The 26,454-nt window shown below is 36.0% G+C and overlaps 3 protein-coding genes and 1 non-coding gene across 5 annotated transcripts; 2 read left to right on the top strand and 2 right to left on the bottom strand.

Moving 5' to 3' along the window:
• The first annotated feature begins 1,100 nt into the window (after positions 1-1,100).
• LOC121802237 (ethylene receptor 2-like) lies at positions 1,101-6,311 on the top strand. Of its 2 annotated transcripts, XR_006050750.1 has the most exons (4): positions 1,101-1,678; positions 2,121-3,959; positions 4,097-4,809; positions 5,030-6,311. XR_006050750.1 is itself a non-coding variant. In XM_042201857.1 (3 exons), exons 2-3 carry the CDS (start codon positions 2,220-2,222, stop codon positions 4,640-4,642), a joined length of 2,286 nt encoding a protein of 761 aa, XP_042057791.1. In that variant the 5' UTR covers positions 1,101-1,678; positions 2,121-2,219; the 3' UTR covers positions 4,643-4,907. The 2 variants fall into 2 exon arrangements, 1 of the variants encoding a protein (XP_042057791.1); XM_042201857.1 differs by lacking the exon at positions 5,030-6,311 and having other exon boundaries at positions 4,097-4,907.
• A 3,485-nt stretch (positions 6,312-9,796) lies between these two features.
• On the top strand, positions 9,797-9,867 carry TRNAG-GCC. The gene has a single exon. It is a non-coding gene; the product is annotated as a tRNA-Gly (tRNA).
• A 5,404-nt stretch (positions 9,868-15,271) lies between these two features.
• On the bottom strand, positions 15,272-16,902 carry LOC121802411 (AT-hook motif nuclear-localized protein 20-like). The gene has a single exon (XM_042202081.1). The coding sequence runs from the start codon at positions 16,297-16,299 to the stop codon at positions 15,484-15,486; it is 816 nt and encodes a 271-aa protein (XP_042058015.1). The 5' UTR covers positions 16,300-16,902; the 3' UTR covers positions 15,272-15,483.
• A 5,258-nt stretch (positions 16,903-22,160) lies between these two features.
• On the bottom strand, positions 22,161-24,878 carry LOC121802449 (bet1-like SNARE 1-2). The gene is made up of 6 exons (XM_042202125.1): positions 24,628-24,878; positions 23,727-23,883; positions 23,070-23,126; positions 22,916-22,975; positions 22,732-22,817; positions 22,161-22,511 (listed from the first exon to the last, which is right to left on the bottom strand). The coding sequence occupies exons 1-6, from the start codon at positions 24,639-24,641 to the stop codon at positions 22,484-22,486; spliced, it is 402 nt and encodes a 133-aa protein (XP_042058059.1). The 5' UTR covers positions 24,642-24,878; the 3' UTR covers positions 22,161-22,483.
• Between the last annotated feature and the right edge of the window lie 1,576 nt (positions 24,879-26,454).

Genomic DNA, 26,454 nt, shown 5'->3' with positions numbered 1-26,454 from the left:
TAAAATATCACAACTAAGGTGGAATGGAAAAAGTACATTAAAATACTCTCTCATCTCTTATTAAATACTTTATTCATTCGCAAACATGTTTCCTATTTTTTCTTTTTGATCCGTTCACTATTAATGTTACATGTTTATATTCGTTTTATGAGTTGAGTTGAAAAAAAAAGATAAAAGAGAAGGTGATATTTTCATTTTAAGAATATACTTATAGTGAGACATTAATAAAATGAGTATCACTTAAAATAAGACAAACTGAGTATACTTCATTCTGTTAATTTATTTTATTTAAAGAATATACTTATAGTGAGACATTAATAAAAAGACTATCACTTAAAATAAGACGAACTGAGTATACTTCATTCTGTTAATTTATTTTACACTCCTTTCATTTTGCAGTGAACATATAAAAGCAAAATGTATTAACTTTTAGAACCTAGTTCTCTATTTTCAATCTCTAGTTAAGTCTAAGTAGAGTGGGTATTTACGAAGAACATTATAAATTTCGATTTTGATACGTTTATATTAATATTATTTTCACTATAATGTTTATCGTTAAATACTATGCATGTCTATTAAAAATTAAAACTATTTCTATTTTGGGATATCCCTTAAAGATATAAACTTTCTACTTAAACATTATTTCAGCACGTGGATCCATATTTCACTAACATTACTTTATCAATTTTTATGTCTTATTTTCACTATTTCACTATTTTTAAAAGATGAATTACACTCTAAGTAATTTACCTTTCTTAAAATCTCTCCCAAATAAAAGTCGATGATTTAATAAAGGGATATAGTACTCCCTCTGTCCCGCACTACTCGCACTTATTTCCTTTTTGGGCGTCCCAAGTTACTTGCACTCTTTCCATTTTTAGTAAAAAATTTCACCTACCGCCGTCATTTTTGACTTTCCTATACACTCATTCCTTAATCTCCGAGCCGAAAAGGAAATGAGCGAGTAGCTCGGGAAGGAGGGAGTATCAATTAGACTTGACTGATAGCGGAAGATTTTAATATTTTTGGCTATATTTTATTGTTTCATATAATTACCAATTTGAAAATCAAAAGTGCGTCCAAGTTCGCTTCATGTAACCCCCGCAGGCCCCACCTACGCCCTCAGATTTCCCCTCTCTCTACACTTCTTCTCTCTCTTCATTTTTTTCACCTGCCATTTTTGCACCAGCAGCGGAACACCGCCGCTCGCGAATCTCTCTCTCTCACTCCGCGGACTCCTGTCTCAACACTCGCCTCTCTCTGTCTCTCCACGAACCTTTTATTTTCATAATTTGCACGGATTGTGTGGGATTGGAGATGCAAAGAGTTTGAAGAAGCTAGATTGAAGTTAGCGGATCTCTGCCAGCCGCAATTAGTTTATCTCCCGCTGTTACAGACGCGGGAAATGCATATTCACCAGCTCCGGAGGTACTACTGTTTGTAGTTGTGAAGATTTTGATGGACTTGCGCTTTTGAATCTCCGTGGTTGAGTTCCGTGAGGGGATTTCTCTGTTTGTATGGTTTATCGAAGACGTCGAGGTGTTTGGAGGAGCGGTTTGGATTTTTGCATTGGTCGATAATATCAATGCAGTTTTAGATACGCAGATTGAGGAACCCAAATTTGCTGCATGAAACGGAGGGATAAGATCTGAAGGCTAGAGGTTCTGCATTTTATCAGGTATTCTCTTTTCCCGGCGGATTTCTAATTGTTTTCTAGGGTTTCCTGAAAACGTTTTGTTTTTTATTTTGTCGTGTTTTTTGGGGTTGATCGGTTTTTTATTAGTTAATTGTGGCAGTTGGTTAATTTATGTATTCCTTAATAGTATGAAAATGAATTTATCCATGTGATTAGTTCTATTTTCGTATATAGAGGAATGTATAGTTTGGCCTCTTTGTGAATTTTTGGCCGGTTGGTGGGTCAGATCCTTTTGGTTTTGAGAATATTGATTTAATTTAACATACATCGTAAGTATGGAGATTGGAGATGGCGTTTGGGTGTTGTTGCATTTATTTTGATGAGACGCATACACCATCAGTATGACGAGATATTTTTATTAATATTTTGTTTTTTTTCTGATTCCATTCATTTCTTTTTCTTCTTCTTAACATCGATTAATCAGAAAAAAAGGAAGACCTGGTTGTACTGCGTGTTGTGGCATTGAATAAGATAAGCAGCCTAGCCGGAAGAAATGGTTTGAAGATTTGATTGATTGGATGTAATGTCGAAGGCATTAGCATCATTGCTGTTAATTCTATCATTGTTTCTTTCCATATCGGCTGCTGATAATGGGTTTCCTCGCTGTAATTGTGATGATGAGGGATTTTGGAGCGTTGAAACTATCATGGAGTGCCAAAGAGTTAGTGATTTTTTGATTGCAGTGGCCTACTTCTCCATCCCTATTGAGCTGCTTTACTTTGTTAGCTGTTCCAATATACCATTTAAATGGGTTCTTTTTCAGTTCATTTCGTTCATTGTCCTCTGTGGAATGACTCATTTGCTAAATGGCTGGACCTACAGACCTCATACGTTTCAGCTGATGCTTGCTCTCACAATCTTCAAGTTCCTCACAGCATTAGTTTCTTTTGCCACTGCTATAACCCTTATTACGCTCATCCCTTTGCTGCTCAAAATCAAGGTGAGAGAGATTATGCTAAGGAAGAAGACTTGGGATCTTGATCGAGAGGTTGGAATTATAAAGAAGCAGGAAGAAGCTGGATGGCATGTTCGGATGCTGACACAAGAAATTCGTAAGTCACTGGATAGGCATACTATACTAGATACTACACTGGTTGAGCTATCAAAAGCATTAGAATTGCAGAACTGTGCTATTTGGATGCCAAATACGGGTAAAACGGAAATGAACTTGACTCATGAATTGAAAGGAAGGAATTTTGCCAATAATTTCACCTCATGTATCCCAACCAGTGACCCTGATGTAAGAGAGGTTAAGGGAAGTGACGGAGTTAAGATACTTGACCCCGAGTCGGCCCTTGCTATGGCAAGCAGTGGAGGATCTGGTGAGTCTGGAGCTGTGGCTGCAATCAGGATGCCAATGCTGAGAGTTTCCAATTTCAAAGGTGGTACACCTGAGATGGTTCCAGCTTGCTATGCTATCCTTGTTTTGGTACTCCCAGGTGGACCAGATAGATCTTGGAGCAATGAGGAACTTGAGATAGTGGAGGTGGTGGCTGACCAAGTTGCTGTGGCTCTCTCCCATGCTTCAGTGCTTGAAGAGTCTCAACTTATGAGAGAAAAGTTAGTGGAACAAAATCGAGCACTACAACAAGCAAGACAAGATGCACTTATGGCAAGTCAAGCTCGGAATGCATTTCAGATGGTCATGAGTAATGGGTTAAGAAGACCCATGCACTCAATTCTAGGCTTGCTATCTGTTTTACAGCATGATAAGTTAAATGATGAACAAAGGCTGCTTGTTGATACGATGGTTAAGACTAGTAATGTTCTTTCTACGTTAATAACAGATGTAATGGATACTTCATCTAAGGATGGCGGAAGGTTCCTTCTAGAGATGAAGCACTTTCAGTTGCATTCTTTGGTAAAGGAAGCTGCTTGCCTTTCCAAGTGTCTTTCTTCATATAAGGGCTATGATTTTGTGACTGAGGTTGAAAGGTCACTGCCAAATCATGTCATAGGTGATGAGCGAAGAGTTTTTCATGTTATTCTGCATATGGTTAGCAATTTGCTGAGTGGAAGCAAAGGAGGTGGGAGTTTGACTCTACAAGTATATTCAGCCAGTGGAAGTCAAGGGTGGAATCAGCAAAAATGGGGCCAGTGGAGATCGAACTTGTCCGAAGGATATATTTTTACCAGGATTGATGTTGGGATCTGTCATAATCAATCAGATGATATAATACCATTTAATCCGTATGACGGGAATAAATACCATGTACCAGTTGGGGAAAGCTTGAGCTTTAGTGCATGCAAAAAAATAGTACAGGTATGTTCATGATCACTATTCTCTTGTAATTGAAATCTTAAATATATATCTTCCTAATGTTGATGGTCTTATCAGTAGCTTATTTTCTGGTTGCAATTTTGATTTCTGTAATCTTGTATGCTATTGTCGATGGGCAGTTGATGCAAGGAGACATCTGGATGGTACCGAATCCCGAGGGTTTTGACCAAAGGATGGCTCTTGTTTTGCGTTTTCAAGTCCGGTCATCCATCAGTGCAGGCATTTCAGAACATGGAGAAACTTCTGAGCGTGTTCATTCGAATTCACTTTTCAGAGGTCTGAAAGTTATCTTAGCTGATGCAGATGACGTAAATAGAGCTGTAACTAGGAAGTTGCTTGAAAAGCTAGGGTGCATTGTGTCTGTTGTTTCATCTGGATTTGAATGCCTCAGTGCTATTGGTCCTGCTGCTTCTTCCTGTCAAATTGTGTTTCTGGATCTTCACTTGCCTGATTTGGATGGCTTTGAAGTCACCATGAAAATCCGGAAGTTTCGCAGCCACAGTTGGCCATTGATAATTGCCTTGACCTCAAACGACGATGGGGAAACAAGGGATAGATGTTTGCAGATTGGAATGAATGGTGTTATTAAAAAACCAGGCACATTTCAAGAGATCTCTGAGGAGCTTAAGCGGAGCCTGCTGCAGGCCAATAGGATCTTGCCTTGATGGCGGTAGCGCATCCTGTCGAGCAACATGCATATCTCTTTTCAGGCAGCAATATGCTTATTTACTACTCATTATTATTAACAAAGAGAACTGTATGCTGTAAGTAGCTCCTGGGATGAGTTATCCAACATAGAGATGTGACATACACTACATTGATAGTCAAAGTGGTATAGAAAATTTAGCTTCTTGCACCTTTGATATTCGTTTCGCTTTATATTATTCGATGAACTGTTGCATTGGTTTATTAATGTGGAGAGTTTTCGTGTTTCGTGACTAGTAAGACAACATCAAGTTCTTGTCTTACCAAAGAAATATGAGATGCTGGCACTACTTTTCTTGAATAGGCAAAAAGTAGAAATGCTTTACTAGATTTGTCTTTCTAAACAGCTTGTTAAGAGAGATGCAGAAGGCGTGTACGAATGGCTTAACTAGGAAGCCATCTCGCTTCATGGGTGTTAAAAGCTCGGTCGTCTGTATTTTCCAGGTATGAGTTTCAGCTTCAAATATTTCTGAGGAATATTCTGCTTTTTAGATGTATTGTGCTTTGCTTTTTGCTCTTGTTTTACTTGTGTTGTCTCATAACCTTTTTAGAGCTATAAAATCATGCATGAATGAATTTGGTGTACGTGTTTGGGTCACTGTTTCTTCTTTCATTTTCATTGCTTCTTGCGGCCCCAGTTGCAGTGAGGAGCTCCCACATGTTTTTTCTTTGTGGTCTTCGTTACTGCACTCATCGTTCTCGTTTCTCATTTATTGGTCGTGCAATCTAGTCGAATATAGGAAACGTCTAGTCTATTATCGAGTCGAGTTCAAGCTTCATTTACCGAGCATTTGAAGGTCTCGAGCTTTTCGAGACATGTATTTTATTTTCTTGTTGATTAGATCTAGTTCATTTAGTCAAATATAAACAATTACTACTATAAGTTTGAATCAAGCAAACTCAGTCACACTTCTTGATGATCATCCTTCAAATAAGACAAAGTACACACATCTTGTCATAGTTAAAAGATAATTGTGATTGTCATCAAATAAATAGTGCCATTAAGAAACTAGGTGGTGATGGAAACAAGAAATTGACAAAAGGTTGTAAAATGACATGCCTCTTGCAATTAAATAATTGAATGAACAAACTTTTAATCCAAGGGATCTGTATGGAAATTAAATATAATAAAGATGACTATCTTTTCAAGGCATAATATTACTTTGAGTAGTTTATGGATTATTTTACTACAAATAAAAGTGAGAAGTTCATCTATCTATTCCTTTTAACCTTTTCATTTCTTGCAAATGCATGGAGAAAAGGGATTATGTCTAGGAGCTCTGCATTTAACTTTTTAAATACTTTATTACAGAAATCTATTAAAAAGGTGGATATGATAAGTGCAAATTGGAAAGTTTCATTTGCAAGTTGGCATTCAGAGCATCTCCAATGGCGGCGTCGGCACCGGCACGCCGATTTTTTGCGGACGTCGGTGCTGACGCCGAACCATTGCAGCTGGCGTCGGTGAAATCGGCGTCAAAATCGGCGTGCCCACGCCGATTCTTGGGCTGACGCCGATTCTCACGCCGATACGCACGACGCCATTGTAGGTCCCGGATCGGCGTCAGATTTTTATTTTTTTTTTAATTTTTCGAAACACTATACATACGCGCTTTAGACGTCATTTTCATTCACACCACTTGTTTTAACGAGTACTCTCTCTATCTTAATTTCTGTACAAGATCAACAACGAGAAATGAGTAATGCCGGTGGTAGTGGTGGTGGTCGTGGTGGGGATGCTGATGAGTACGAGCGTATGATGAACGAAGAGCTAGATACCTATACGAGCCATGAGGTTGATCGATGGCTGCAGAGTTATATGTACGCCTGTATTATCATGCACAACATGATTGTCGAAGATGAAGGTGTACAACTGACTAATTGGGCCAACGACGATAATGAAGTAGGTCCAAGCCACGGCGTCGCCGCAGCCAACGTACGAGGTGGGGTACCTCACGATGAAGAAGCCCTCCTCCAAGCACATGCCGACATGCGTCAAACGGATGCTCATATTCGACTCTAAAATGATTTAATTGAAGAGTTGTGGGCGTGAATGATTGCAAGACGTTAGTTTTTATTTAAAATTATGTAAATTTTTTTATGTACTTTTTAATTTAAATGAAAATAGTATATTTTCGCGTATATGTGTCGTATATTTAATTCCGTATTTTGTGTGATTGTTAATTATTTGTTTTTCATAATTGAGTGATGTGGTTGGGCTATTGCATGTCCAGTTGCTTGTCCAGTTGCATGTCCAGATGATGTGGCAGGAGGATTTTAGTACTGATGATGTGGCAGTGCCAAGGCTATGAGAGGGCTATTGCATGTCCAGAACCACTGGAGATGCTCTCAGAAAATAATACTAGTGCCACTACTACTAATAAATGAACTGACAAACAAAATTATTGAGCATATTCATTTGAAGATGAATTTCTATAATGGATTGTTGGTTAGGCAACTATAGTCCTACATGGGTTTAATACTATAATAAATTTTAATCTTATAAAATGCAGATACCACTTACTATAAATACCGTGTTCCATGCCCACTATTTTTCATAATTTTATTTAGTGAGCGTCACCTTTATTGGAGAAAGTTAATTATACTTGAAAATGAATGCAAATGGAGTAGTTTTTCTTTTATTGATTCATACTATTAAACACCTATTTGGCTTGCATCGTGATCAAGACCCGAGACTTAGGTCAGAGAAATATTAAAATAAACCAAGAGGGAAATATATATTCTGAATAATACTATGGTGATGGTTACAATGCAATACAATTAAATACTGCTACTTGAAAATGAAATTAGGTACACGAACAAAAGCTACAAAGTTGTAAAGTGAACTCCATCATTACTATTTTTATGATTACTTAACTTAAATAAAATTTAATGGAGCCTAGATTCTACGAGGATTGAATAATTAACCCATTTTCAGAATATCTTTTTCCAGTCAAAAAGTTGACTGAACTACGTCACTTAGGGAGCCTGCATAAATATGCTTTTTTCTGCTTTATAATTCTATACTTATTTTATCTTGTGTACATCTTTGAAATCAAGATAAATACTACTCCTATTACTAAAATAAGTACTAGTATATCGTAAAAAAAATATAAATATAAATACGGTTGAACTCAATATAATTACTAGAACTTAGAGGAGTGAAGGAAAATGAGATCAACATATATAAATACCATTTTAATAGTTCGGAAAAAAGAAACCCGTGATAAAAATAATTGATGGAACTCAAAACAAACAAGTAAATAGACACTCTGATTTGGAATGGTATGATCGATCTGCTAACCTAATTTTTTTTAAATGTTTCCTAGATTTTCTTGAATTTTTGTGCAATTTTATATAACAATCAATTTTTACCACAAAAAGTTAGTAGTATCCATACAGAAAAAGAGACAATGGTATAAATTTTATTGGGCCTGGAATGTAATATAACCTCATTGGGTCCAATCTTCAATAATGGGCTATAATATTTGAAAATAAGAAAGTGTAATCCATATTCCAAAATAATGTACTACTCCTTAGTGAGCATGTACAAATATAATACAGTGCTGTTGGGCTAATGAGTTTCTCTCAAACAGAAATTGGGTACTGTAAATTTCACAATTTTCAAATTGTTAGAGACTATAATCTAATGAATCATGATCGATAGTCTTATTTAAATCTAGCACATTAGCAAAATGTTAGAATCACGTAAGTCTAATATGTCAAATTGGGGATACAAAAACTCTTTTAACCAAAGAGATGTAATGTGTTATACTACAAATTATCACACCATTTCTTAGATATAATATTATCTTTTATCCAAAAGAAAAATAGGCTGCCCGAAATTTATCATAACATGCCATAGTGCCATGGTATCATTTGTATTCGATTTTTAAATAAAATAAAAAAAACGTTACCTAAATGATCTATTTCATTGCTAGTCAATGTATAGTTGAGCAGTTTAAAACAGATACAGCAATAGAAAAAAAAATAGGAGTATATTTTTATTTATTAAACATAAAGCAAGAAGTAATTAGTTTTTATAAAACTACAAAATCAAAATTATTTACTTTGGTTCAATTATACAGTAATTTCCAAGAAACGATTCTTGGCGCACTCACATGTACTACATTATCCAAATGAAATTAGTTGTCAATTGTCATTATCTAATGAATAAGATGCCAAAAAACAATAAAAGATGCAGCGGCCATTAGTCAAACAACATCGAAAATAAATTAGTGGTTAATTGTTTTTTAATGACTATTACTAATCCCCAGCCACAAATTAGGATGTGACCCATTTTCCGTCTGCACCTTTCTGTATAGCACAAAAAGGAATCCAATCTGATTTGATTTGAATCATACATATGTGTGAGTCAAGATGTAGAGCACAGTCTTACATTTGTCGCCTCTACCATTCTTTATAAACTATCTTGATTTACTAATATAAATGAGTCTGGGTTCGAATCCCACTGCTGTCGTATAGTTGCTTAAATGAGTCTGGGTTCGAATCTCACTGCTGTCGTGTAGTTGCTTCCATCTTTCAGGCACAAGTGTGAGGCCTTGGGAGATGAGCTTCTGGCAGCCAGTGGGTTAAGGTCTCCCCCTTAACGGGCTACTGCGTACCCTGATTGAACCCCCTCACATGATGTCGGGCCGGAGTGTGGGGGCCGCCAAGGCGACAGAATCGCCTTTTTTGCTGCAATGAGTAATATTTAAGTGTGCTAGAAACGTGCACATGAACATTCCATGAACTTCGAGAGCATAGTAGAGCAGGTAATATTGTGATTGGGCATCACTCTATTGTTTTACAATAAATAGATCTCACAACTTAATCCTACATAGATAATTATGATATAGTTAGTCATAACCGTCCTCTCCAATTAAAATAATCTTCACAATTTAATTCTATATGGATTGTCACAGGATAATTAGTTATAGCAACGTAGCGGCACCTAAAACTTTGAATTTAATCTATTGAGACACGCATAAACTCACATGATTTAATGCATACGAAATAATTATACATTTCCTAAATCATACTGGTAGTACAAGAATTTAATGAACTTTTATAAATAGTGAATATAAATAGTCTATAAACTTGGTAAATATGTAGCACCAGTGGTCTAGTGGTAGAATAGTACCCTGCCACGGTACAGACCCGGGTTCGATTCCTGGCTGGTGCAATTATTTTCTAAAGTTTTTATTTAATGTCTCTTATTAAATACTCCCTCCGTCCCCTAATAGGAGTCGCTCTTTGACCGGGCACGAGTTTTAAGAAATATAGAGAAAAGTTGGTTGAAAAAAATAGTGGAATGTGAGACCCACATTTTTATATTGGTTTTATAATAAAATGTGAGTGGAGTGAGTTAGTGGAATGTGGGGCCTACTACCATTTATGGTAAAAATGAAGAGTGACTCTTAATGGGGGACGGCCAAAAATGGAAATTAGCGACTCTTATTCGGGGACGGAGGGAGTAAAAAAAACAGATACAGTGAAAAATAAATATAGCTGACAGTATTATATTTGATTAATTAAAATATTTACCAGTCATACCGATCAGACGAACTTTTCAGTTAGTAGCTAGTCTGCTTAATTTTTAATTACCACTAGACACCGTAATCACCTCAATTAGTGGACTATTACAATGAAACTGATTAATTATTGTGCAAAATTATTTATATAATCCTTTCTTTAAAACGAAACTAATGGTATGAACATAGTCTCGAAATTGACTTTTGAATTAAAACAGATAGAGTTTTATTAGTCTAACAACCAGTCAAAAATTTAATCTTGAAAATGTAAAACCCATATTTTAAATTCAACCAATTCTTTATCTTAAGCGCGTTTACACCGTACATCATCGATTAATTAATTAGTTAATCATGTATTTTATATCCATTACACAAGCAATATAACATACATATTGTAATCAAAATATGTAATTATATATGCTCAAAAGTTTCCGATAAAAAGTAATCCCTCTGACTAAGATGACACATTTTTTTCGCACTTGTAGAAGAGACCTCATCTATATTATTCTCTCTCTTAGTATATACTTTTTCTCTATTTAACTATTTATTACTATTATTTTCTCAAAATATGTACAATAATAAAAACATACTGCTATCATCTTAGATGGGATAGAGAGAGTAGTAATCAAAATTCGTAGTCACAATTTTTTTTTTATCATAATCGCTTCATTAACAAAATGTTCACCTCAAGGGCTAAAAAACTATTTAATGAAAACCCAAAAATAAATATTATACGAATTATTTTCAGTCAAAATCATCGATTACAATATATGATGAATATTATACTATGTAACAAATATATCACATTATATAATATTATATTGTAATGTCAAATCAAATGTACAGAAATTGTGATATGGGATGTAATAATAAAAAATTAGACACTTATAGATTCAACGATCAGTACTGGATTGAAGCAAACAAAAGTGAATCATCGGTAGGTTTAGGGTTTATATTCATTTGATTACATAAAATGACATGTACTCAACGATAAAGACATTGTACCTTTCCTATCATCACTAATATATTAATAAGGGTCGACCTAAAACAAATGCCAAAATTATATTTCTAGGGTTAATAATAAATAGTTGCAGAAACTAGTCCCCACAATTATATACTCCATCCGTTCCGCCCCAGAAAGATTGTCCCATTTCCTTTTTCACACTCGTTTTGCAAAACTAGTAATAAATAGTTAAAGTAGAGAGAGTAAAGTAAAAGAGAGAATTATGTAAAGAATAGTCTTGCCTATATTATTTTTTCTCTTATTTTATTCTCTTTCAACTTTACCTATTTATTATTATTTTTGCAAAACGAGTGTAAAAAAATGAACTGGGATAATCTTTCTGGGACGGAAGGAGTATAATTATAATATTTCACAAAACTAGCCCCCCAGATAAATTAAAGAATTGTATATATCTACTATACAAATAATTATTGTTACGGCGTTAATGGGTGGCCTATATTTCATTAAATTTTAAAATAAAAAAAGTGTAGTGCATCCTACTTTCTAAATGATGATGTTAGACTTCTTGGCTATTTAGTGTTTCAAAAGGTTGGAATTGCAAATTGTGACAATTGGAAAGCCATATGTGTGCAAAAGTGAGAATCAAACTTTATTTTTTATATGTGATTTGGTCCTATATTTTGATTAATTTAATCCGAAATTTGAGTAATTATTGACCCTAATTGGCCCATTTCACTGGACTTTAGTGAATCGGCGTATAGTGCCCAAGTTGCTAATCAATATTTTTTATTACAATTAATTAAGCACTAACACGTGAATTCATGTGAGGAGGGCCCTTCTCTGTCATCCTACTCACCTCTCTTTTAGTATTATATTAATCTTTTTGTTTATTTAAATAGTTGAACTAAGATAAAGTTTATTATAAATAAAATTATCAGAAAAATATGAAATTTGGTCAAATTTTAGTTTATCTTGCGTCTTTAAAAATCATCTGGAAAAAGATGAAGTTTGAATTTATTCGCAATCATATATTCTACGACGAAATAATTTGATCACATATGTGTAATACTAGTATATTGTTGATGTTTTTATTTTGTTTATGAACAGTTAACATCGTTTAACTCTTCTAGTAAGATTTCGATTTCTGATCATATACAATGTTACAAAAAAAATTGCAAACATATCTAAACTTCATGATTTTTGAACACCTGTTGAGACCTCCATCATTGAATACTTTAAAGTTAAAGAAGAATGTGTTCTTAGAGAGTGAGTCAAGTTGTGTCTTTGGGGAATGTCTAATTCAAGATGCTGAGAGAATTTGGAGGCATGGGTTTGCTCCCAATAATGGGGTATGTTCTATTTTGACTGTATCAATTAATTTGGTGTTTGTCTCACGCCTGCATTTGGTGAAGGCTTTAGATATCTGAAAGAAAGAGGTGGAAAGTGATAGTTTTGTTGAGATTAATTTGGTGTTTGTCTCACGCCTACATTTGGTGAAGGCTTTAGATATCTGAAAGAAAGATGTGGAAAGTGATAGTTTTGTTGAAGTCTTTATAATTACGAGCGTATTGAGGTTTCTATTAACCGTCGATCCATATAGTAGAGCATAGTTTACTATGCGAATATGATTATGCTATGGTTGAGCATGTACACAGGAACAACCTTTGATGTTTATTTCTTGCCACGCTGGGGCAAGAAATTTTGAGAATATTATATGTAAAGAAATTTTGAGAATTTTAGAAGGGGTGTATATGAGGAAATTGGAAGAAAATGTAGAATTAGAACATAAAATGGATACGTTTTCCTTTTCGAGTTGTTCCATTAAAAATGGAAAGTATCCTAAAATGGAAAGAACATCATTTCTACTTTTTCATCTCTCTTATTTTATTTTCTCCTTATTAACTCACAAAACACAATACATAAAATTTCATGCCGAAAAGTAAATGTTTCTTTTTAATGGGACAGAGGAAGTATTTATGAAGTAATTTGAGGAGTGGCATTTGCCTTCCTAGTGATAAAGTGGCTCTAACAATTGAGAGGCGCTTCAATTTATATGCAATAATAGTTGAATCTGCATAATAGATTAGGTGTTTTATATGTGTTAATCGACTTAATTTGCCCGCTTTCTTTACCAAAAAAATTGGTGCAAGTTTTGAGTGAGATAATGAATCCTATCATGAATATAATTACTAATAAAAATCGATTATTTTTTATAGACGAAACCAAACCAAGCTAACATTTTTTGTTTGATACGACCAAAGCTAAGATTTCACACACACATGCGCATTATATTCGACGAGTTTAGAATACAGAAATAGCCTTGCATGGAAAACTTTCGTTTTATAATGGATTAATCAGTGTTATTTCATGTATATAGTTGTATAGGGAGTAACAAAAAAAAGGATTGAAATCTTAACTAACTCTTTATGTTGGATTCAAGTGGCTTATATATTTGGCACTAATTGGATTTAAAAAATCACGATTTTGGATTATTTACTCATTGTTGAGAAAATGTATAAATGTGCCCTAAAAATGAAAAGATGTATTGAGCCATACAATAACGCAATATACATATAGATATGAACAGATAACAGATTAGTTTAACTTAATTTGTGATTAATTAGTGATAGGGGCTATGGCATAATTATCAGCCCTTATAACAATCTAAAAGTGTAAAGCACGTGGGAGTGATCAATTGTTAACTCATCATTTAATTGCTAACTACAACTAATATAAAACCATAGGATTTTAGAAAAACTTGTGGTCTACAATTTGCCACGTGTAATTTCATTTTTATTAATTAAATCGAAAAAGATAAAAAAAAACTACCAAATTAGAGTTTTGGAAATGTCAATATAGTGTTTCAAAAATATCAACGCAATGCTTTGAGAATGTTAACACATTGCTTATATTGACATTCTACATGTATCATATTGACATATTTTATATATCATGTTGACATTTGTTGCTGTACGAAAAAATAGAAAATTTTTTATTTTTTTTCAAATTTTGACATCGGAACATAGGCAAGTGAGATCTCGTTAGAATCCTTATGAAATTATCTTTAATTTGATATATGTTGTGCGAAAAATAATTTAAATCAAGAAAGTTATATGTGTTTTAAAGTTATGGGATATTTTTCAAAAGTTAGTTACAACTAATTTGTTGGTAAATTGACCTTAATACCCTTATTGACGTTTTTGTTGATCGTATTGACATTCCAAGGCTGATGATCTAGGCCCTTAATTTGAATATCTAATAGCTATTATTTAGTTGTAGTTAGCAATTAAGTATTGAGTTAGCAATATAACACTCCCCGTAAAGCAAATTGTGAATATTATATACTCATATACACATCATATTAGTACTATTATGTATGCGAGGCTTAGATATTTGAAGGCAAAGATTTTTATATGAATGATCTTCTTTTTTATATACAAATATTGTTCATGATGAGTAATTAATTCCTCAATTGAGGAGCCAAAGTTTCATAGTATAATATTATAATTACAACAACTATATCACAACGAATCCAGACACACATCACGGAGCAATAATGCAATATATATTAGTAATGCTCAAGATATTTCAAACCAAAAATTACTTGTTTAAGACATTCTTTTGTGTTTAGGGCAGCAAAAATTCAATTAAGGAAACATACAACAATCCAAGATCCATATGGTTCGTTAATAATTAATCAGAAACAATACTTCTCAATGTTGCAAAGTAAATTTCTGCAAAATTTCATGCATAGATTTAATTAATGTTTTCACTTCTGCAGTCAGGCCACTTGGTAATCGTCTGTGAAATGTAGGTCAAAAAAAGACAAAGCAAACAGGCAAAGAGCATTCAAGTTGCTCATCAATTCATTTAAAATAACTCATAGTATTATTTAAAGAGTGTCTCAACTATATTTCCCCATTATTTTATCACTTCTTTAGATCTTGAAATATATCTATTATTATTATACCAGTTACATACCACCAGAAACATATAATGGCAAATGCTTTCTTTTCAAAATCATCAAATGGATTATCTCAAAAAACTAATCATCAAATGGATAAATTATACTAATAACAGATCAAAAGCAATAAAAAAATTAACAACATTTCTTCTATTGCAAACATGATTTTGTTTATTATTCCAAACTGAAGTAGTCTAATATACAGAAATCAAAGGAAATATTTAACTACACAACCCTCTAATGCATCCATATTTATATATAATAATAATCCTCTTCAAACACTCATTCTTCATCAAAGGAAATTGGTTTGTTTTTCTTGAGAAAGTTTACCTCAATCTCTCAATATGAAGGTCTAGGATGAGCCCAATTTGCATATGCATCATGATTCAAATGCCCTCCATTTGCCAATAAATTTGGTGTCAAATTATAAATTGGCAAATTTGATGGATCAGCCATCCCATGGGGCTCCTGCCCCGTCCCCGGGGGCGAATCACCGCCCCCGGCTGCCCCCTGAGCGGCCAAGCCGCCCGCCTCCTCCTCCTCCTCGAGCGGCAGCCTCTCGTAGGTCGCGTTAGCAAACGTCGCCGCGACGACCATAACCGGTCCTGCGGCGACGAGGGGGCCCACCACGCTGCCCCCTACCACCTGCCCCTGCCCGCCCGCCAGATAAACCGTTAAACCGGTCGCCCCGGGTGGGGCCGGTCCGGGCAGGAAAGCCCCGGTTAGAGACAAGATCTCGAACCGGCCCTGCAGGACCACAGCCGCGCTCGGGGCGGCCGGCTGGCGGATGGTGACGTTGGCCACCGAGCCGCTGCCACTAAGCACACAGACGCCGCGCTGGCGTCTGCGCGCAAAGTGGGCGATGCTCTCCGCCACGTCGGTGCCGCTGGCCACCTCCATGACGTGGCTGCGGAGGGCGTTAGGGCTGTCCCGGGTCACGAAGATCGGCGGTTTCGGCTTGTTTTTCGAACCGGCCGGTCTTCCTCTCGGCCGGCGCGTGCCCACCTCCACGGCGCCCTCTTTAGGCTCGTCGCCGCCGTCTTTTTCGTCGTCGTCCTCGCCGCGGCTGCTGCTCCCACCGCCTCCGTCTTTGCTCATCAACGATGCCGGTTCGGGCAAACCGGCCTGAACGCCGTCCCACCACCGGTTCGCCATGATTTCTGGTTTAGGTGACAAAAAAGGGAAGATCGGTATTTTTTTGTTTCAAAACAATAGATCGATAGATCTTAATTTGATTAAATCGGAATCAAATCAAGATTAAATGACTATGAAATAAGTCAAGAAAATTAGGTACAAGTTTGTGGAATCACGCAAAGATTAAAAATACATAGTAGTATGAAATCCGAGGATTAAATTAAACTTGATAAAATTGAAAAGGAGAAAAAAGTTGCACAGAAGGAGAAGAAGTGAAAATAAAGAAGAGAGAGATTTGAGAAAACTAATGGTATAAAATAGTAGTACTACTTTTTTTTTAAGAGATGAAATACAAAGAGGTGCAAAACACTGAAAAATATAAAAACAAAGGGATGATGTCTTTTCCAATGTTTTGATATGTTGAATTATTGTTTAGGTTTGTTCCATATTTTATAGAGCTGTTTGTCTTTGTATACTCTGTATGTATATGTGTATGTAATGGTGTTTGTGAGTGAGTGAGTGTGTGTGTTTTGTATATAGAAATTAGGGTTTAGAATGGTGGGGTCACGTGCAAGTTGGCAGGTGGTAAGCACGTCGCTGTCTCATGTTCCAACATATTGGATGGAAGAAGGAACCTCAACATTTTGGTCGCATTTGGATTGATTCAATTATTTGAAAATGACTTTAATAAAATTTCCATAAAAATAAAAACTTAAATTAATAGAAAGATGGGTTTGTTCTTATCAATTTATCACAGCCATATGGGGAATGCAAGTTACACCTTATTGTAGTTGTATGAAATAGTTACTTATAAATGCAAACTAGATATTCTTGACTTAGAGAAACAATTATGATCAAATTTATACATGATACCTTTGCTAATTAGAAGGTTTGGTGTTTTGAGGTTGGTTTGTGATTGCCTTGAAAAGCATGGTACTCATAATCAAATGAAAACCTAAAAAAGATGAACAAAGATAGTATTTGTTAGAATCTGTGATGGCTTTTATTAATTACAGCGTTTAGTTGCTCGAGATTAACTTATTCTAAGACTTCACGAGATTAAATTGGTGTTAGGTCACTTGAGATTAATTTTTTCAAGAAGGAAATGCCAAAATGTATAAGTCTAGACTAACCCAACGTAACATTGTCCTCGGATAAATACTTAGTCTTATATACCCATGGAATCAAATGACACCCATAAGCAGTTAAACTCAAACCAAACCCAAAGCATTTAGCTTCGATTGAAATATGCCCGCTTCATCCTCAAACTGGAGATGGTGGTGTCGGAGACTATCCATGATACCATACGGTCTCACCCATTTTGAAAAGACCTAACGGATGGCTATCGAAGAGGATGTTTTTTTTTCTTAAATGGCTTGTGATTTGGTGTCTATCGGTGTTGACACTTCCGTAACCATATGATTTCTTGTTGGCTTATGTGATTGCTTCATTTGTTCATCTGTTGAACTTTGTTGTGATTGTCGTTGTTGTTCGATTTGAGCTTGGTTGTGATTATGTGATTGTTCCCTTTATTTGATATCTCGAGCTTGGTTGTGATTATGTGATTGTTCCATTTATTCGATATCTTGAGCTTTGGTTGTGATTGTTGCAATTGTTTGTTCTGTTGAACTTAGTTGTGATTATGTAATTGTGATGCATAATTGTACCAAAATCAAAGACTTGTGTATTGTCCAAATTTTTTGAACCCTCTCAACTAAAATTTTATTACATACATTTGCCAGTTTTACTTTAACATGACACTATTTAAAAATTTCCATGTCACAGAAAAATGTTGAATGTCTACATTAGATAATGTCTTAAATACACCACAACTCATTAACTAAATTCGGACAACATGAATATGTGCCTCTCTAATCAAGGTTGCCCTCTATACTTTTTATTTAATTTATTATATGATAAAAATACAGTAACTGTCTATTTAGTATTCACAGCTGTACCATATATGTCCATATTAATTTAAACTTGAATTTTGACATGGCACAAAAAATGAATTAGTGTTTGTGAATTTGTTGATCTAATTACTTTAGGTTGCATTTCAATCCTAATCTTGATTGGTCTAATGGATTTTGACCAGTAAAACAATATTCTCACACAAGTCATAACACCCTTTTTATAGTTATTATTTTATCATGTACTAATATATATAGTCTCTCAGGCTACGAAATTACTTGTCCATTTTGGCATTTTAGTCTATACAAAAAAAGTTATTTACTTTCAGTAAATTTACGTCGTAGGAGTACAATTTAATTACTTATAGCCCTCAATATTATTATTACCCCTTATATACAAATATTATCATTATTGGCCACCACATTTATAATTACTACAACGAAAATAAAACCCTTATCCCACCCCAACAAACTCAACTAAATCGATCACTTTAACTAAAAGTGCAGTAAATATATGAAACTTTTAAATCACCTGCAAGGCTACAAGTAAAACACACATACAAGTATTTATTAAAATGATAAGAATGATTTAAATTATGAAATTTGGATCAAATTTCGGATAGTCCCACAAAATTTGAGAACCAAATATTAAAAATCATGAAGTTTCTTTTTTTTCTTAATTATTTCATTTGTGTACAGAATGGCATGTTTTAATGACACTTAAAAAACATACACATAAAATAATTGAGAAAAAATTAACGATAATAGTCATTTAAGTCATAAAATTTGGATCAGATTCTAGTCAATTCCATAAAATTTGAAAATAACATAGTACTCCTACGACGTAAATTTATTAAGAATCATGAAGTTTGTTTTTTATTTTCTCTGCTATTTCATCTGTGTACTAAATAATGAGTTTTGATGATGCTCAAAAAACTACAACAATGAAATAACTGAGAAAATTTAAAATTTCATGATTTAATATTTCATTTTCAAATACGAAACTAATCACTACCAATTTTCGTAAATATTTAGTACTCCTTTATTAAAACATGTGCACTATCCAAATGGAAAACTAGCTAATAGTGACGGGAGGAGCATTATACATTGACTAATCACTACCAATTTTCATAAATATTTAGTACTCCTTTTTCTTTTTGTGGAAATAAATGTAATTTTCTTTGTTGTACTTCATTGAACTATCTGGGATTGCGTTTCCATCCTTCCTTCCATGTTTCCTTCCATGTTTCCTCGTAAAGTAAAGACTTTTTCATCAGGATTTTCGTTGTGGAAATTATAGTATAAGTTACAATTCAATGAATATTTAACATGTTATTCAATCCCTTTTCTGGACTTTTTAGAGCATCCACTACGCGGCGCGTCGGCGTCCCGCGTCCCGCGTCCCGTCCCGGAGAGACGGGTTCGTCGCGCGCCGCGTTGCAGCAAACGTCCCGTGCCGTCTCGTCCCTTGTCCCGTCCCGTGTCCCGTGTCGCCGAGCTACGCGACGGGCCGGCTCGCCACGCGCCAATGCGACGTGGCGCGACCCGGCGTCGTGCTTCACGTGGTGACGCAACAAATAATTTTTTTTAAAAAATTCGATTTTTAAAAAAATTAAAAAATCAATTAAAAAAATTTCTAACGGTAATAATATCGTTTTTTTGTTTTTTTTTTAATTTTTTTTATTTTTAAATTAGTTTTTTACTCTATAAATACTCCTACACTCATCCTCATTTCACACACAACTACACATCTATTCTTCTATCATCTCAATTTCCTCTCAAATTTCCTCTCATCACAAGATGTCCGGCGAAGGCAACTACGGCGGTTCCGGCTCCGGCGGGTGGGATCTCAACGCCTTCGGCGATTGGGAGACCATGATCAACACACTGGGCGGTTCCAGTGCGTCGACGCCGGGGGACCCGGGGTTCGGAGACACCGGGGGGTACCAACCACCCAACTTTGACGTTGATGCATATGCCCGTCCCTCTGCCCCGCAGTATTCGCAGGGATTATCCCAGATCCGGGAGGATTTTCCCGTTGATCCAACGCCGGGAGTAGGCCGAGGCGGTGGAGGTGGACGAGGCGATGTACAACCCCAGGCGGGCGAGGACGAGGAGGAGGAGGAAGAAGAGGAAGAGGAAGAGGAAGAGGAAGAGGAAGAGGATCTAGGCCGGCATCCGTACAGCAACCAGGAAACGCTGGCGGTGTACAACGCCTGGATCACCGTCTCGTACGATCCCATCGTCGTGAATCAACAACCCCGGAAGTGTTTTTGGGAAAAGGTCTGCGGGGTCTACCACCAGATAAAGCCGAAAGGCTCCCGGAAGCGCAAATACAAAATGCTCCGCTCTCACTTTGACCGAGTCGACCGACAGGTCAAAAAATTCTGCGGCCTCTACTCGGCCGAAGCAGCGCGCTACCAAAGCGACGCCACTGCAACCGACATTTTAACGTCCGCTTTGCGCGCCTACTACCAGGACACCCATCAACAATTCAGATATGTTGATGTTTGGCAGGCCGTGAAGGACGAGGAACGGTGGGCTGGCGGTTTCCGCTCCAGCTCGGGCTCAAACTCGAAGCGCACGAAGCATACGGCGAGTGGTCAATACTCGTCTGGTGGTGACACCGCTGAGGGCATCAGCCCACATGAGGCTGAATCGCAGGAGTTTGCAGGTACGGTCGGCGATGCTGGAGGATCCAGCCGTGGGCGCCGTCGGCCGCAAGGGACGAAGGCGGCGAAAGCGGCTAGAGCGAGGAAGGGCCGAGGCGAATCAAGCCAGGCGGCCTCGGGATCGGGCTCGCGGGAGGCTCGGACACACTTATGGTGGCGTACATGACCGCCACAATGACGGACACTTCCCGCTTCTCGCACGCCCAATTCGTGGCCTGGTGGAACGGAATTGTGCATATGGCAGCACAACTTGGCCTTCCGACTCCGCCTCAACCTCGACCGCCTCCGGAGGATGATTAGCCGGCGAAGTAGTTTTTTAATTTTCTTTAAATTTATATTTTAAATTATATTTTATATTTTTTTATGTTGTGTTTTTTTAATAAAGTGTGTTTTTTAATAAAGTGTGTTTGTTTTAATTGAATTGGGTTGGAAAAAAAAAATAAAAAATGAAATTGAATGAATAGTAATTTAAGGGACAGAATAAGGGACGGTTAAGGGACGGAGCGTTACAGATTCCGTCCCTTAGTTAAGGGATGGAGGAATAAAGTACAGTGGGGCCCTCAAATAGTAGTCAAATAGTAGTCAATGGACGGTATAGAGACAGCGTAGTGGATGACCTTACTTCATTATGTTTTGTGATTTCTGTATAATAATGCTATTTACTTATAGAAAAGAAGTCATCATTAAAACATCACTAAATTAATCGAACATAAAGTCAAGCATAGCGAAATATCTATTGAAAAGGCTAAAATCCAATGCAACGACAAAAACAGAAGCAAAATAGTTTTAAAAAAGACATATTTATTTTACAAAATATAATCACTAGATACTTTTGTGGTCCGTCATTATTTGATTATGTAAAAGTGGTGAAATGATCGAAATTTTAGAATTGAAAAACAACGCCCAAATACAATGGAGACAATGAGTGGAAACTCTCTCATCCATTAAATATGACTTTTCCATTAAATCCGACACCAGCCGCATTCCAACAACATAGAGCGCTACAATTCTACTTTCATCTTCCACTAATTTATAAAATACCACCTAAATTTAGCTTTTTATCCACCCAAAATTCTTCTCAGTCTTGTTACAAATAGTGAGACAAAATTCCTCTCAATCTTGTCACTGATAAAATTACAAATGTGCGAACAAAATATGATTTTCAATGGGATATTGACACGTCTCATAGTGAAACAGTATCTACAAGTTTTGGTGATAACCTTCACTATTGATATAGCAGGAATTACCAAGAAAAATCATATAATGTGCTAGCATTGGATCCTAAGATGGTAATAATATGTTTAACAGGAAATAGTAACGTTGTGTATTAGTTGTATATAGTAATGGAGAATAGGAACAAGGAGGGAGAAAAGAATATATTTACACGAGCCAGTGACTAAAATAGTAGCTATGATGCTGATGTACCAAAAAAGCTATGTTCTAAAATAGTATGCTAACGGTAACATGTAGTTCGGTGGATGGAGCTTCGAGATCAGAATTGCCAATACCTGTCCTTAGGCATGATTCCGTAGCTTCAGTAATTATGTACTCTGGATTCCTCGTTTGGAGTTTTATCACGAAAGAGAACACCGCAGAACATGTGTACGACATCACAATCCCGGATTAACCATACAGGTAATACAGGAGAATCCTGCAAAACAAAGGAGTGATTAGCATCAAGCAGCACCCATCTTGCCTAATCCTTTGATCTATCGTTTTTTATAGCATGTGGCAGAATCCAATGACTTATGAAGGTGTTTGAAGAAAGTGACAATGTGTACAGTACAACCTAAGGGAACTAAAGGAATTGTTTTCTTGAAAATTATACTACATGGTGAAAGAAATGGTAGATTCAAGAGATAGATGCTCACCTAATCCCATAATACAGCACAAAGAAAGAAATCACAAAATATCCTGCAAGTTTGCAGATTGTCTTATTCGATTTCTTTTCAAACACCTAGAGAAGATCATGAAACCAGACTTCAGGAAAGCTAAACATAAAGAGGAATGAATGATTAAGAAAAATAAACAACTACAAGGATCTATTAAGCCTACCATTTTAAAACGATCCATTGTTCCTGACATGATTCCTCTTGATGCATCCATCTCATTGCCCTTATTAGTTAAAAAAGGGAACCAATAAGATAAGAACAATTTTACAACAAGAAAGTGTTCAAAGCTTCCTTAATGCATCCATGAACTTACACACCATCCTATCTAGTACACGGTTGTGAGTCTCCACCTCCTCATGTATGTCTCCCGTCAACTGCCACAAGCGCCAGTAAAGAGATAATAATGTTAGTCAGATACCCCATACCAGATATACAACTCAAACATTCCATGTAACCCTTCTGCTAAGCTGGATTGTTACTTTAACTTTTATAGTTAGCAATAAGTGTTTATTAGCTGAAGAAACTTCAAGTAGCAATGTAGCATACAACATAACAAACATGTAGGTTATGAATAGAATGGCTTATAATTTTCGACAGTAGTACTAATTAAGAATCCCCATGGACGACCACAGGTACAGAGCATAGCTGGATAAATTAGATCTTTTCAACTGTTCAGCACATTTTCAGCTGGCTATAGAAGATTAACAATAGCATGTGATAAGATAATGCAATTAGAATACCATCAATTGATAATGGTCCAGTTTTCCAAGCAAAAATGCAACAGCTTTTACAAGATTTGATGCTCAACATGAAGATTGGATCCATAATCTCTTGAATTCAGTTCAATTTCCAACACATTGGTGTCAAAATGTGCACAATGAAAATGATGACAATATAGCACCACCACCACCACCACCACCGAGTAACATACATAAGCATACTAATAACAAGTCATTTAGGAAGGTGGTTCTCACTCGTTTCAGGAAGCTGACTCTATCGTGCAAACTATCCACAGTTTTCTCATTGTCATGATCATCCATGCCACTTGAATATGATGAAGAGGTCCTGAGTCCACCCGCTTCAAGGGCATCCATGTTATCAAAAAGTGCAGACCTCGAGCCTCTATGGTCCCTGTGCAATTATAATTTCATGAGAATTCAACAGTACCAAAAAATGCATCATATAAGTCAATCTTTTCGTTTGTTTTATTGCACAAGCATGCCTGACAGGCATCAAAACCACATTGCAAACAAAGATCCCATTGGATTGGATCTTCTGCTCCAAATTAGAGATTGAAGACCAGACAAGTAACGCGTGTGCCCATCCTCATGTCACGCCTACGGAATTAGCTCAGAAGCTAATCAATAATTATTCTATAAGATACTTACTGGCATCATCTAGGTCACACGATTACCAAATTCAGCCATGTTAGCTGTATTGTACTTATGTTAGCCTACCTCTTCCTACATAATTTCAGTTTCACATAAAACATGAGTTACTTGCATACATAGTAAATCATTTCAAAAGGCTTAATCCAACTGCTTTCATTTCTGATTTATTCAAATTCAAAAACGTCTAGCAATTACAGCACATTCACAGGCCTATCTTGGCAAAACAAATGGGAATCACAATGCATGGGTTAATGATTTGGAAATCAGGAATAGTCCAAAAACAACGCCTCACTCTTTTCAGATAAAACCTAAATAATCACAACCCCTAGATTCCAATTGCATCATGTCTAGTGGTTTAAAAACTGCACAATCAAATCTACGGATGTATTGAATTCTAGGTATTGGTATCCGAAAACTAGATTTAAATTGAATATGATTGTGAATGCATAACTAAACACAAATTGATGCAGATAATAACACTGACCTTCTGTAACTCATGATAACAGGATTGAAAACAGCAAATCGCGCTGCGTGAGAGCAAGGAATGGAGAAATTTAGCGTAATCTGCAGATCTAATGAAATTTAGCGTAATCTGCAGATCTAATGAAATTTAGCAGTGAAATCGACAATCCTCTGCTTCACAAAATTTTGAATCATGGAATGAGTTGTACGCTACGGAGCATTTCACCCAATAGTTTTGACTTCATTGCTTTTATTTGCGAGAGTACAATTCTCTATAGCGCACTCTCTACGGCTTATCCAACTGCAGTTACATACAGTTCCAGTTGAAGTTGTTTTCCTTTCTCCTTTTTAAGGTAAAAAACGCTAGTAATTCTTGCTCCCTCTGACCATCTCAAGTGAACTTTCTTTTTTCTAAGCATTACTATAAAGTTCTTTTTAATGAATTATTCGGGAAGAAAATAAAATAGTCACTGAATTGATTAGATCTTAAAATCTAGATAATTTCTATTCATTTGTACATCTAATAGTGTACTGCTCTAAGTCAGAGAGATATAAGATTCACCACTGAAGAAATAATAAAAATGAAAAAATGCTGAATGATGAAAAAAGACAGAGTGTAACGTCAGACATAAATGAGAAAAACGGTGTCAATATACGTTGAGTGTTTGACTTTATGTAACAAAAAAACCATTAAATCCTAACATTTACATTGTAGTACTAATATTCTAAGTTTATTCTCGTGAATAATACTCGTATGTTCTTAGTTATAAATAACCAAACTCCTTTTAATAAACCTTGTAAAGATAAAGAGGTATCAACAAGTAGAGATCAATTAATTTTGTGTTAGATTATTTGCACTCATTAGCAAGTTGTAATATCAGTCTAGTGAATTACTCCCTCCGCCCCGATTAATTGTCACTCTTTTCCATTTCGGTCCGTCCCTCAATAATTATCACACTTCATTTTTATCATAAATGGTAAGTAGGTCTCACATTCCACTAATTCACTTCACTCACATTTTATTATAAAATCAATATAAAAAAGTAGGTCTCACGTTCCACTAACTTTTTCAACCAAATTTTATATACATTTCTTGAAACCCGTGCCCGATCAAAGAGTGACAATTAATCGGGGACGGAGGGAGTAATTGATAAGTTCAGTGTCCAAAGACAATTTCGGGATTAGCTCCTAAATTGTTTGTGCTCTAGTGTATACTGGCAAATATTACTCACAGATAAAATAGAAAGATGCTTTATATTCCATATTCATGAAGATGTTCTGACTTGCCATGAGAAGGTTCATAATTTCATATTTTCATGGAGAGTGTGAGTTCACATGAGATGGCTTCAAGAATGTCCAACCCATCTATAAATACTTGAGAATTGGTTGCAAGAAAACACAAGAGTGAAGAAAGCAAACACTAAAGAAAGTGCGAAATTCAATTATTGATTGAAAAACACAAATTCGTCAGCAAGTTTTTGACTCGCGATCAAGTCATGATCGCATGGTCAACCTTCCTGTGTTTTGCAGAACAATGTAGTAATCAAAATACAAAATAATGAAGTGAAATTAAACTTGAGATATCTCTATCCAACAGTCATCACCAATTTCACAAAGTCATCATAATCAACCTGTCCTTCACCATCCAAATCAGCCTCTCTGATCATCTTGGATACCAAAAAGTATTAGGATCTAAAATTTGAAAAATGGGTTGATGATCATGAAGATGCACACACAAATACAAATGGCTCAATGGCCTCTCCATCAACAGATGAGGCTGCAATCTCACCAAAGGGAAACAGGAGGCGAAAGACGAGGTCTGAACTCTGAATCTTCACCGCCTGAGAGA

Source organism: Salvia splendens, chromosome 5 (genome assembly GCF_004379255.2).
Source record: "Salvia splendens isolate huo1 chromosome 5, SspV2, whole genome shotgun sequence".
NCBI lineage: Eukaryota > Viridiplantae > Streptophyta > Magnoliopsida > Lamiales > Lamiaceae > Salvia > Salvia splendens.
This window is presented reverse-complemented; position numbering and strand designations above follow the sequence as displayed.